Source organism: Stylophora pistillata, chromosome 5 (assembly GCF_964205215.1).
Source record: "Stylophora pistillata chromosome 5, jaStyPist1.2, whole genome shotgun sequence".
Classification (NCBI taxonomy): domain Eukaryota; kingdom Metazoa; phylum Cnidaria; class Anthozoa; order Scleractinia; family Pocilloporidae; genus Stylophora; species Stylophora pistillata.
The window spans coordinates 3,252,260-3,265,905 of NC_142523.1; the positions used below are offsets into that span (position 1 = coordinate 3,252,260).

Sequence of the window (13,646 nt, forward strand, 5' to 3'; positions counted from 1 at the left end):
TCAAATCACGATCATGATCTTGTAGCTTTAAGCAAGAGGACTATAGTTAAGTTGAACAGATTGATTTTGACATTGTCCAACGGAGAAAAACACTTCCTCGCGCCAAAACAAAGAGTATACCGGGATAAACTTTATTTAAAACTCCTTTTAAATCTTTGTGAATAAACAGTTATGTTATCTTCCATTATTGACAAATTTTAACAATATGGCTTTGCTTCCTATTCATAATCCCTGTATCTCAATATCGTCGTCACATTAATATTTTAACATAGTTTTTACGCTCTTCGCCATGTTTTCTATCTAACATGGGATGCCAAGGTCTTCAATCCAGCGACTGCCTCCTTCCCAACAGGTTCAATGTATGAAGGAGAAAGGATGAATCCCTTTTGAGAGAAGATGGATGGTTGCAGCTCGACTCCATAAGAATGCGTGACACCCAAAACACCGTACACCCAGTCGGTTGCGTCACCTGAAGTCTTATCTGTCGATCAAATCAAAGCATAGTTATAACATAACCAAAGTAAAGCGCGCGCTCTGATTGGTCAATTTAGCGTCCCCCATTTGCCCATGGGTGTACGCTGCTGACGTGAGCAAATGCAAAGACTATTTTTCCGCGCGCGCTTGTTTTTTTCTGGTCACGTAAGATTTGTTAAACTAAAGGGAACTCTTTAGCTACAATGTGTTAATTTTATGTTATAAAACAAATGGTAAACACCACAGCGTACACTATTGAGTTATGGATGCACTTGGGAGGTTTGCTAAGCACTCAAGAAGCTAGAGTCGCTCTCGGCTATCGCCTCGAGCGACTCTTACGCTTCTTTCGTGCTTAGCAACCTCCCGCGTGCATCCATAACTCAATAGTGTACGCTGTGGTGTTTACCATTTGTTAATTATGCAATAGTTATTTAAAATTACAGAACAAGCGAGAAACTAAAGCGCCCTAATTGGGCAAAACCCATTGTTTATTGCACGGCAAACCCATAGTTATTTCATAAAGATTGTAGACAGCTTATTCTACCCACTTGGGATGATGAAAGAAAACGAGAGCAGTTTGTAACACACTTTCCTCCAGATCTTGATTTAAAACTTCTTCTCGTGTTTTACTGACATCCCGCCGATAAATCGAGAGAAAGTGCGGTCTATTGCTAAAATTATGCATGAAATACCAACAACCCGTGTTAAGCCGGTTCCCTAGATTGTTTAAAACACAAAGGCCGGTTATTTACATGAGGTCTGACCCAAGCTATGGTTTTGTGCAATCAGGCTCTCGCTATAAGAGGGTTGAATGTAGCAAATGCATTTCCTTCCAGTTAGCGTTCTTCCCTCTTGAAGTTGTTCACAAAAATCGATGTAGAGATAAAACAACGGCTAAACTTTTTTTTGAATAATCAGACCAAAGAGTCATAATTCGGCTGCTGTACTCTAGGGGTGAAGGATGTGATATTTAATAATTATGCGCTGAAGCCTGGGTAAATATTGTTGAATAATCCCTGTGATGAAGTCGAGGCGAATAACTGTCTAATTATGATTGATGAGGTCCTTTCGAATCTCCGCAGTATATTCTGTAGATAAATGAAGCACTGCGTACACTTTGATACAGTTGTGAAGATTACTCGTATCAACATATTTCAACATTATTTTATTTCAATCAGTAAAAACTCCATATCTTTCATTTAAAAAGTTTTCTGCCAATCTTTCAGCATCTATTTTGCTCTTCGCAGTTGAATTTTCTTTTACCGCGTCTATCATTTCCTCGGAAACAATAAAAAAAAAACGTACGGCAGCCATTTTGTAGTTTAGCGCAACCTGCCATAATCAATCCGCGCGAGGTAGTTATGGCGAGATATGACGCAATCTTCGACCAATCAAAGAGTGCACATCTCCACAATCACACGAGTACGTACAGTTAGATAAATACTTACAGATAATAATAGCTGCCGGTCCATATCGATAATATTTCCTGTTGGTCATGTATATAGCTATAACAATGCGTCTCATTGCAATCGACTGTATGATAAATGAAGATAACACACATCATGAACTATTAGTTTAAACTTGAACAGACCTACGTCACTAAAATTTTTCTAAGGGAGTGGGGGAGGCTTCAATCTGTTCATGCCTTGTTACACCCAGTTTACCTACCCTCTTGTCAAGTCAACATCCACACTGTGCATTACTAAAAGCGACAAATTTCATGCCGGGTAAATTCTCCGCGGAAACGAGCACAACAGAACCTGCCCCACGCTAGTACCCTTATATCAAAAATTTTTATCTTTTTCAGGGATTTTGAACGCCCGGGGGCGCTGCCCTTGGACATTCAAAATCCCTAAAAAAATTTTTTCATTTGCCATCGCATGAAAATTCGCGGAGGAAGCCCTACTAAAGGAAAAGCTTATATCTAACGAATAGGTCCTGGCTATACGTGCGCGAGTTTTTGCTAAGTGTATTTCCAACCGCAACGTTTCTGATTGAAGGTAAAGGCTAGAAATTAAGCACAAAAGATTTCTATGCAAAACAAAGTCTTTATCGCATACTTCTATGCGAAATCGAGAGGGTGAACTTAGTTTTTTTTAACATTTTATCTTGTTAGATAGTGCATCTTGTTGTTTAGGTCAGGCAGATGATTGGGTTAAATTAAACTACAATTTTTTGTATACTTACGTTCTTGGTATACGTTGGCGGTAAATATGTTGCGAAACCCCAAGCAGACATCCACAACTGTCCATAAGAATGGAAGTCAACGTAGGCTTTGATCCGGTCTCGTATGGAGTACATATAGATGGCTAAGTTGTAGGATTCAGGTTCTGAAAATGGCCGCTCTCCCGGGTAAATATCACTACAATGCTTTCCATAATCAGCTCCAACCGCTGTTGATTATATGAGTAGGAAAAATACAGAAAGAAAGCAAATGACAACTGCTTACTACAAGTATGAGAAAATGTAAAGATTTTTATCGAGCAAGTGGGCGTCGCCAAGGAGCAAGTAGATTCATTACAGATCCAGGGGCACACCCCACCAAAAATCTTCTCATGTGACTCCTCCCCCACACTTTCTTTTACCTTGGATCGTGAGGTAGGTCTTATGAAAAACTGAGGGCTGAGATTAAGATATCGCGTCGCTTGTATAAGCATTTACAACCACACGTTCAATGTAAATGCACAAGAGTTTGTCAGGCGCGCTAAACGCGGGAATAGAGTGGGACCAACAAGGACCGCGAGAAATTATGTAATCGCTACTTAGCCAAAAGCTGGAAAACTTCCAACTTCATAAAGCAAAGAAAATTATTTCATGATCTTTCTCCAGACGCAAAAAATTGACTTTTTATGAAGGGAAAGCCGAAACACATTTACGTCATTGTGTAACCAACAGCGATGACAAAGAAGATAAACTTCCAATCTGAATAGAAAGGAGGACATTCTTAGCACGAGCCCAAAAAGAAAATGACTTTCACCACAGAAAAAAAACTGAAACACAAAGGTTAAAGTACTCACTGGCCCATTTAACATTGAAATTCCTGTTTAAGTCAGTTCCAATACATGATGAGTTAACGTTCGGTTTTCTATTCTTTCTCCACAGGCGATCCTGTTACAAAACACAGAAACCATTTTTTTTTGGTCATGAAAACTTATAACCGATGAACACTAATTAAGTGATTATGAGTTTAATCAATATTATGCCACAATTCTCGAAAGTGATTGGTTATCACCCTTCCGATTTGAGCAATAATAGGACAGTTTAACCTGTCTTGCCTGTGTGAGTGAACAGAACACATCATGTGCGCGTGTTGTTGTCGCACATTTCTACGAGTTTACTTTTGTTTGCTTCTTGTTGTTGTTTTTTTTTTATGAAAACGTATAACCGACGTTTAGTCTCTTTCTTAAATTTTGTCATAGTTTTGATTTATTGGTAACATGATTTCGTGTCGACCAGTTCAGTTTGTAATCATACTCGTGATTAACAAATCGGACTCCCGCTTCCTGGTCGTCCGATTTTGTTAATCACTCGTATCAGTACAGACCGAATTGGACTCCGCTGGGTCATATTACCAATATAAACCACATTATAATTATTTTAAATGCTACTCAAATATTAAAGAAACGATAAACGCGTCTCTAGGCACTTCAGACACCGTATTCTTTACCATTTAACCTCCACGAATGACAAGCACCTTATATCTCCTGACAGTTTCAATCATGAATCAGGCCGTGATTAAGGTTTTAAGATAAAAGGAAATGGTCATAGACTTAAAAAGAAGCCCTTCGTTGTTAAACAAAGTCAGTACCGTGGGAAATTTATACAGAACAGCATGGAGAATGTGCACACATGGTGTAAAGAGCTGATCTTGTTGATCAAGCTCCTTGCGATATGTCCTTCGCTTTGATTGTTATAATGACTTTGGATTTGGGTTTCTAACTCTCAGTGAGAAGGCGCTCTACTAAATCCGGTGGAGACTGTAAGCGTAACTTACCGTTTTATGAGTGTAAATATATCCATCCACATTCACTACTGGCACTATAATCCATTCTAACCTATTCACTAAATGCCGGATCGATTCATCAGACGAGTACTTGAGGACCAGCTGAAACAATAACACTAAGAGTTAGTTCAGTCCCCAGGGGTAAGAAGACTTGAAAAATGTCGCCTGAACTTCTGAGCCTCATCGTTTGCGGCCAGTTTACATTTTCTTCATCCTACACCATCTTTTTCGATTTTCGATTTATTCTTGCTTCTGCGGCGTTTGTCTTCCTTGGAAATTATTTACAGCTGGGTCTCCTTGTCAAATTCAAAATATTTTTTTTGCAGTTCCTTCAAAATGGTTTCATTATTTTTCGATACCACTTTGTTGATTAAACAAAACTATCACACTTTTTGGCTTGTTTCCTGAAATTGCTAACAAATAATCGCTCAATAATCGTTCAGCGCGTTGTGATGATATAGAAAGATAGTTTTTTCGCCTTGTCTCGAGGGAAGGGCAAAGGGAAAAACCAGAGTCTTAATAAGGAATCGTAACAGAGGCCTTTGGATTCAGGGCCCTCATCAAGATCACCTTCTTAGCTGTTGCGTGACAAGACCAAAAAACCGCTACGGAGAAGCATTGTCGAGGAAACAAATGACAAATCATGATTGTCGTGATTCATCACACAGTAGGTTGTAAAACACGAGGAACCCTTCCTAATTGATCTCACCTCTCTAGCAACATACACGCATGACGAAATAGAGATCCACTCTCGCGCATGTATTCCACAGTTTAAGAAAATCACAGGTTTATTGGAGTTGGAAATGTTTGACGAAATCTGCGATAAGAAGTTGAAGGATAAGCCACAACGTAACGAATATTTAACGTAACGAATATTATACAGGGTATAATTTGGATATATCAACAAAGTTGAAATGGTAAATTGGCCACCGTAATGATTACAAAAGCTGACGTTTCGAGCGTTAGCCCTTCGTCGGAGCGAAAAATTATACAGGGTAGCCCAGTTCAGCTAATAGCTGGTTTAAATGGAGCCCTGTCGCACCCACCCATCCCACCCCAGGGGAGGACATCCACCACACAGTAATCTCGCGCGTGGGAAATTAACGTCTCCTACCCCTAGCTCTGCAGGAGACGGGGCCTACGGTTTTATTCGTCCCTATCAGAGAAGACTAGAATATCTATCCATTTCTTAATATTATAGAAAGGTAGCAAATTCTCCTCAGTTATTTTAAGACCATGAGTATTGGTCCGGCCGGGGCTCGAACCCTCGACCTCCCGCACTGCACAATCCGGCGCTCTAACCAATTGAGCTAACCGGGGAGTTAGGAAATAAACTTCTATTCTTTTATTTTGCCCTCCCTCCCCTCCCTCATCTTCTTTAAATTACATAGACCTGTAAATTGGAGGGGAAATTTTTTTCTTAAAGGACTCATTTGAATTAAGTGTCGAATAAACACAACCAATGTAATCACAACGGTCAATGGAGTAAGGGAGATTTCACAAGTAACCAATGAGAGCCGTCTATTTTCTCTCTTTGACGTAGAGGCGGCATTCACTTCAGAATGGTCCTATGAAAATTTAACTCTGGTCTCCCGTTTTTAGAAGAGGAAAATATGAAGTAACCATAATTAGTCACTACTGGTTTAGGAGCACGTTAAACCCACGTGTTGATTTATTGCTCCGCTTATGGAATATCCTCGTACGCCATGTTCCGCCCATGGGAATATTTTCGTCATTCTTATTACATACCTTTATGCCATACATAGTCCTGTTCTCGTAGGTTTTTCCTAGACTAAATACTTCCACTAAGCTTTTATTCAAGCGTTCGAGCCGTTTCATTTCATGAACGATCTACAAAAAGAGAACAAAGCGTCTGTATGTATTCACAAGTAATAACTTTCGACTCTAGATCTTCAATCCAAAAGGGATGAACCATTTCGAAACATTGTTAAAACGTGCATGCAAATTTTTTTTTCTTTCCGCAGTTTGGTATTCCAAAGAATAACCCATCTGAAATTTGTCTTTGAATAAGCTGCAAATTCGCTTATGGACGTCGCCATTTTGAAAGAACTTAGTAACCTTGCTGTACAAGATTCAAAATGGCGGCGTTTCAGTCAAACTCTCAGCACATACGGGGACTATTTTTGAAAGGCTACGTCGCCATTCGCCGCCATTTTGAAAACCACTTAGTAAACTCGCTAAGCAAGATTCAAAATGGCGGCGTTTCAATCAAACTCTCAGCACATACGGGGACTATTTTCGAAAGGCTACGTCGCTGTTCGCCGCCATTTTAAAAACCACTTAGTAAACTCGCTAAGCAAGATTCAAAATGGCGCGTTTCAATCAAACTCTCAGCACATACGGGGACTATTTTCGAAAGGCTACGTCGCTGTTCGCCGCCATTTTGATATAAAATAGCGAGGTGTCAACTCCGGGACACATTTGCACAGATTGCCAATCAAGAGCACATTAATATTGGTGATCATTCATATTATTTCATACCACCGACAAACTCACCTGAGCATATGAGCGAAATGCTCCATTGAATGAAACAGAACGGGGCCTCATTCCTTCAACTTTGATTTGTCGCTCCACGTTTCTGATTTTCACCGTAAAAGGGATTGATCTTTTGGCCAGAATATGTTTGAATTCCCGGAGTTTGCTGCGTGGCACATGAATGTCAACAGGGTTACCAGGCTTGCTTGGGTAGGTCCAAAAATCTAACTGCGAAATTAAAAAAATTTAGAAAAAAAGGTGGACAGCTTTTCTGAAATTTTACAATGAATTCCGCCGTCATGTGACGTGATGACGTCATCACATGCAGTTTCGTTGATGTTGTTGTTGTTGTTGTTGTTAGTTTTTGTTTTACTTTGCCTTATTTCGCTTTGTTTTGTTTTCCAAGCCGTACCAATGGTAATGATCTCCTAATGTTGTAACTATCCGTGAGGCAGTAAGTTAACAAACAGTATATAAGAAGAACACGAATAGCGTAGAGTTTTTACACGTCATTATCCGCAATGTCTCCTCTTTACAATATAATAATAATATTAATAATAATTAATAATTAATAAATTAATAATTAATTAATTAATAATTAATTATCAATAATTAATAATTTTTATGTAATTATTATTATTAATATTATTAATATTAATATTAATAATATTAATAATATTAATAATATTATTATTATTAATATTATTAATATTTAATTAATAATAATATTATGCAGTTTCGTTGATGTTGTTGTTGTTAGTTTTTGTTTTGCTTTGCCTTATTTCGCTTTGTTTTGTTTTCCAAGCCGTACCAATGGTAATGATCCTAATGTTGTAACTATCCGTGGGGCAGTAGGTTAACAAACAGTATATAAGAAGAACACGAATAGCGTAGAGTTTTTACACGTCATTATCCGCAATGTCTCCTCTTTACAAATGAACAAGTATGGCCCTTCTTCCGTGACAACAGCGAAACTATTTGAAAATTGAATCGATTTCAACGGTAAACTTTCATCCTATCAGTATCTGTCAGAGATATAAATTGGGGAACATCAATGGATATTCTCTAGTAAAAAATGGGGCACGTTTGGTCTTCTGATACGTGTAGACCAATTGGACAAGAGCGAAAACGTTTGATGGATTTTCATAATTATCACCTAGGAGCTTCCCAGCTTGGGAGATACCTCCCACAACTGGGGTGAATATCGTTTAAAAGAAAGGAAACATCTGTTACGCAAGAGGATTACAATTTCCTCAAAGGAAACAGGTTCATTCTTCAACCCACAAGCATTTAAAATTTTGTAAAATCACCGTGAGGTTGTTTCCCTTGTGCAGCAAATTATTTAGAAATCTAATGTCCTTTTCTGTCCTGGGAGTGACCTGTAAAACTTGGTCTCTATAAAGGAAAGACACACTGTAAAAATCAGTTTGGATAACATTCAATACCAAAAATAATAACCACCTTTTACTCCCTAGAGGAAACAGCGCGAATGCAAAAAATGCACCGCTGAATACAAGAATGAGACAATTTGGTTTTATCAACTGAGTTGATAATGTAAATTGGACATCGTAAAGGGTTTTTAAAGCTGACATTTCGAGAGTTAGCCCTTCGTCAGAGCGAATAAATACAAGAAGGAGAAAAATGATTATTAAATCATTAAAATGAAAAAGTAAAGCAAATACTGATTTAAAAATTAAAATAGAGGATTTAGTTTGATTAAAGACCACATTCTCAAAATAATTTTGATAAAAAAAAATTTAAAAAAATTATAAAATTGTAAACATTAATAGCAGACAGCGATAAGAAAATAAACTGTGGCTTTGATAGTAAAAACGTTATTTTCCTTGTGCCAAGTGATGAAACGGATATAGCTGTATAACCAGATAGAGAGGATAACAAATTTAGAACTGGCTACAGAAGTGTCTTGCATACGCCACACAGGCCGCAGACAATTGTTTTTCCAAATTTTTTTGGTAGGGTATAATGAGGGAGATAACTATAATCTTACAAAGCGTGAAAAAGAATTTGTGATAAGGATTGCGTGACGATGAGTACTCCGTGACGAGAGGGGTACTTCACGTACGGAATCTGCTAGTACTGCGTAGGGCTTTTGAACAACACGTAATCCACACCTCACGTTCCGAATTTCGCTTTTAGTATACAGTACAGTGTTGTACCCATATCATGATACCATATATTATCTGTACTGTACGAAAAGCGCCAATCAGCATTCCGACGCTCGAAATGATTTCGTCATGGTTTAGAATGTTAGCAAAATGAACTGCAAACTTCGCTTCAGTCTCGAACTCACAAAGGTTCCGAACATCGCATCGATGGAGAGTCAAAAAAAGTGAAAAGTCTAAGGTTCAGCGTTTGAGGAATCTCTTTGGTTCGATGACGTTTTTTTCTAGAAAATTCTCCCACAATCTCCGGTTGTACTGTAATTTATTAGTGAATTTTTGCTACTCATTTCTTGTTTTCATATATGCCTTCTTTCGATTTCAGTGTTTAGGGAATCTTTTTCTATCATCCTAGTACCTTGAAAGCCAGGCACGAGGGTAATAAATTCATTGGGTATATTCCAAGGTTAATATGCGCGAGGCGGGCCTATCAGCATCTGTCATTGAAAGATCGCTAAAGCTGATGATAGATCTCTGAGAGCTGTTGTACCGCTTAGAAGGCCGCCCTTTATCACATATTGAAACTAGGGACTTAAATATGAGTACCACTTTAGTTGTACTTGCTTATCAAACCGGCAAAGAACACTACTCTTGTAGCAGAAAGATAAAGAGTTAAGTCTATATATATCGTACCGCCGTACGGGCCATTTTGATGTCTGAAAGGAAGAGGTTATTGAATATCATGTTCGATGTTTACTAACTCAGTTGAATGGGGAGACGAAGTATAACATCGGACAATAGCAATCATTCCGCTCGATTCAAAATATCTTACTTGCGGGATAATACCCCAGTAGTGGTTATGCGGATTTTTCGCTTTGGAATGTTTAAGACTTTAGAAGTTGCAAGCATTATGATGGATCAACCAGAAATGGTTTAATCTACGTGAAAGATGTTTTTCTTCGAGAAACTCACCTATGGTACATCTGTTGTCTCGCCTCAGTGGCCTGTATACATACCGTCAACACCAATGCGGCGAGGATTTGGCAAAAGGCAAAGGGAATTTTACCGTTCATCGCTTTTCGTGGTCGTTCACTGAAAAAGAAAGAGTGTATTTGTGCATCTGACGTGTAATAAGTTAATAAACGGGAATTTACAATAGGGTATTGGCTAAATGAAACTGATATGCGTCTTCACGTGGTGAGGTCACCACGCGCGGGTTGGCTGACCTTGTGCGCGCAATTTAGCGTCACGTAAGGATCAAGACTCCAAGTCTACTTGAACTTGGCTTTAAGCATGATGAGTACTTTTCGCCTACGAGATAGCAAGAGGCCTTGAGCAACGCGAATCGGGCTAGGCGGCTGCAGGGGACTAGGTACCGATTATATGCATGCACATTATTAGTTTCCTTTCATAAAAAATCTTAAGACTTCCTCTATACACCTTTATGAAAGCATATTCTGGGAAACCTGAGTCCCTATGGAGACCAACCCCCAAAGCTTTGATTTTCACATTACGACGCGTTACTGAGCCGCAGAGAACGGTGCACTTTCGAACGATCATCGCTTGAACAGCGCAGATGAAGCAGAAAACACAAAGGTTTAATTTAAGTCATTTTAAGTCAAGTCCAATGTCAAGTCATTTTTAATTTATTTTAATTAGCTTCGCAATCAGGTAGAACGTTCATATTTCCCGCCATCTTGACGAAAGGCAAGAGGTAACAATCGCGAGAAATACCGCTGACAACTTGCTCGCCGAATTTGGTCTTAGCAACCGCGCATGTAGTCACGAAAAGCCTCCCTTAAACATTAAGATTGTAGATTCTTAAAAACGGCTTTTGAAAATAATTTCTAATCATTTATAGCATTTAACAGGTATCTGTTACAGATCTTTGGAAATTTTTGGTTAAAAAATATCTGGAAAATGGACCGATGACAAAAATAATATTTTAGAGAGTGCAGGCAGGCTTCGATGGAGCAGCTACTCAAACAAACGGAAGTCGAGCTTGTTGCAAAAGCGCAAGACAACACAAACAACCTTTAATTCACGGTCATTCAAAAAAAAGTTCATTTTTAAAATTTTGTCAGACGTTATTAAACATATACTTAGGCGCTTTTAAATGCAAAAGAAATCAAAGAACAATTCTTTTGCTTGTTTGCCTCAGCTGCCGTCGTTTGAAAGGCGCCTTAAAAGCATTATTCGAGTGATCTCTATTCAGAGGGAAGAAATCGTCACTCTTTTACCTGTACTCTTGAAAGTGGTTGCGTTCTAAAGGTGTCTTCGAAATGCATCGCGCTTTGGTTTTTATTTTTTTGTTTTGTGTTCTTGGGAAGTGCCTTTGCGAAGAACGTGCAAATTTTAAAGGGTGAGTTACAGCAAAATGTAAGTTAGATATCGATGGTGCATACGCAGTCGTTGTACTTAAGGAAAGGCTTAAAAATATAAAAATGCGATTGCCGTGGATATATTACAGGTTTGTTACTTTATCTTGGGTTCAATTGTGTTACATTTTGTTTGTCAATCCATCGCCCAAATTAAGAGCTGTGAAATCCCACGAGTTTTTTTAAACTAAAATTTTACCTGCTTCCCCTATCCTTCGGCTTCACCGAGTACATAGTAAATCAAACTTGAATTATTTGCTGAAAAATTGACAAATTTGATTAAGTTTAGAGACTGGACTGATGCGAACACCCTATCGATCCTGGACATATATAAAAGATAGTTCAAACTGCTCAATTTTCCTTCCAAAAAGATTTTTAGAAATCACTGTAAGAGTGCGAGTAAATCGAAAAAAATTACTAAAACATTTTATGGACTTGACAATGGCGGATTGTATGTACAGTGATACCGCTGTGTAAAGTCTTTACACAAGTGAGCTGGTACCTGTCTCCATGGAGCATCAAGTCAATTCCAGGTCTCCACTCCGTGAGACGAGAATAACATACATCTTGAAAACGAGGTTACATTGTAGGCCCGCAATCGACACCAGGCCAGGGTCAGTGATTATCTTTTTTACCTTTTTACTTCCGAGATCTGAAATTAACTTCTCCAAACTGAGGATTTTTCGTTTGCTTCTTAGTTGTTCATGAGAAAATGCCTTTGAATCAACTCAACAAATCTAAGTCACCTAGGTGGTGTGGTAAAACTGCGAGAGGAATTTATATGCTGAACATTTCAAAAGCAACAGAGGGCAATGTTTGTCTTTCTATGGTCCCATGGACCCACGGGTTAGATTTAGCGAATTCACAAAAGTAGCTATGTTACGTACTGTCTCGAGTTCTCCGAAGCTCTAGAGTGTTCAGATAACATTATATAGAGACGGAAAATTCCATCATTGCTCCGGTAGACTATTTATCAAAATACGAGGAGAGTGTGCATGCATAAATCTATAATTTCGAATTCTCTTTGAACACTTTCTTTGACTCTAAATATTTTTACCTTGGCATTGTGTTCATGATTTCTCTCGGAACAAGCAAAGAACAGATTCTCGGGAACGGATTTAGTGTCAAGCCACCTTTATTTGATTCTAGTTTGTTTTGATAATTTTTTGTAAAGTCGTTTAATTTCATGTTACTTCTTCATTTCAGGGATCGTGTTATCCGTGTTACTCCAAAAAGTGAAGACCAGCTAAAGTTTCTTGCCAATCTTGAAAACTCTGATGTTAGTATAAAGTCAATGAGAAGACACTACCATGTTTTGAGAAGAATGACTTCATATATATTCTCCCATTCTCTCAGTCTCTCATTCTCTCACTCTCCTCCCTCCAATTCCGCCCCCCTCTCATTCTGTCAGTCTTTCATCCTTTCAGTCTCCCTTTCCCTCATTCTCTCAATCTCTCACTCTCATCCCTCCCATTTTCGCCCCCCTCTCATTCTGTCAGTCTTTCATCCTTTCAGTCTCCCTTTCTCTCATTCTCTCATTCTCTCACTCTCATCCCTCCCATTTTCGCCCCCCTCTCATTCTGTCAGTCTTTCATCCTTTCAGTGGCCCTTTCTCTCATTCTCTCATTCTCTCATTTTCCCACTCTCCTCCTTCCCATTTTCTTCCCCCTCTCATTCTGTCAGTCTTTCATCCTTTCAGCCTCCCTTTCTCTCATTCTCTCATTCTCTCACTCTCATCCCTCCCATTTTCCCATTGTCTTTTATCCTCCCAGTCTCCCATTCTCTCATCCTTTCAGTCTCCCTCTCTCTCATTCTCTCATTCTTTCATTCTCTCACTCTCTCCGCCTCATTCTCTCCCCCCTGTCATTCTCCCAGTCTCTCATTCTTTAATTATCTCATTTTCTCAGTCTCCCTCGGCAATTCTCATCGCACTGTTTCGTTCGTAATTAAATCAGTGACGTAACCGCCTCCCGGTTAGCTCAATGGATAGAGCACTGGACTGTTGTGCGGGAGGTCGAGGGTTCAAGCCCCGGCGGGACCAACATTCAGAGTCTTAAAATAATTGAGAAGAATTTGCTGCCTTTCTATAACATCAAGAAATGGTTAGATATTCTAGTCTTCTCGGATAAGGACGAATAAATGGAGGTCCCGTCTCCTGCAGGGTTGGGGTAGGAG

At 39.0% G+C, this 13,646-nt stretch overlaps 2 protein-coding genes across 2 annotated transcripts in view; one reads left to right on the plus strand and one right to left on the minus strand.

The window, feature by feature from the left end:
* Window positions 1-117: 117 nt before the first annotated feature.
* LOC148729847 (carboxypeptidase A2-like) lies at window positions 118-10,255 on the minus strand. The gene is made up of 10 exons (XM_088759568.1): window positions 10,066-10,255; window positions 8,284-8,368; window positions 6,995-7,201; window positions 6,227-6,328; window positions 5,187-5,294; window positions 4,469-4,579; window positions 3,492-3,582; window positions 2,662-2,867; window positions 1,923-2,007; window positions 118-481 (listed from the first exon to the last, which is right to left on the minus strand). The coding sequence occupies exons 1-10, from the start codon at window positions 10,164-10,166 to the stop codon at window positions 297-299; spliced, it is 1,281 nt and encodes a 426-aa protein (XP_088615694.1). The 5' UTR covers window positions 10,167-10,255; the 3' UTR covers window positions 118-296.
* A 259-nt stretch (window positions 10,256-10,514) lies between these two features.
* LOC111335646 (carboxypeptidase B) overlaps window positions 10,515-13,646 on the plus strand; it is a 12,590-nt gene continuing 9,458 nt past the window's right edge. The window contains exons 1-2 of the mRNA XM_088759569.1: window positions 10,515-11,455; window positions 12,678-12,750. Coding sequence (XP_088615695.1) covers window positions 11,376-11,455; window positions 12,678-12,750 — 153 coding nt within the window. The 5' untranslated portion in view covers window positions 10,515-11,375. The remainder of the gene's footprint in view (window positions 11,456-12,677; window positions 12,751-13,646) is intronic.

What these genes read in the sequence shown, in the direction of transcription:
- LOC148729847 (XM_088759568.1), bottom strand. Translation starts at nt 10,166, where the DNA reads ATGAACGGTAAAATTCCCTTTGCCTTTTGCCAAATCCTCGCCGCATTG. An exon ending in ACAAGGGAAACAACCTCACG is followed by an intron (nt 7,202 to 8,283) that starts GTGATTTTACAA and finishes TTAATTTCGCAG; the next exon opens with TTAGATTTTTGGACCTACCC. An exon ending in ACCGGCAGCTATTATTATCT is followed by an intron (nt 482 to 1,922) that starts GTAAGTATTTAT and finishes TTTGATCGACAG; the next exon opens with ATAAGACTTCAGGTGACGCA.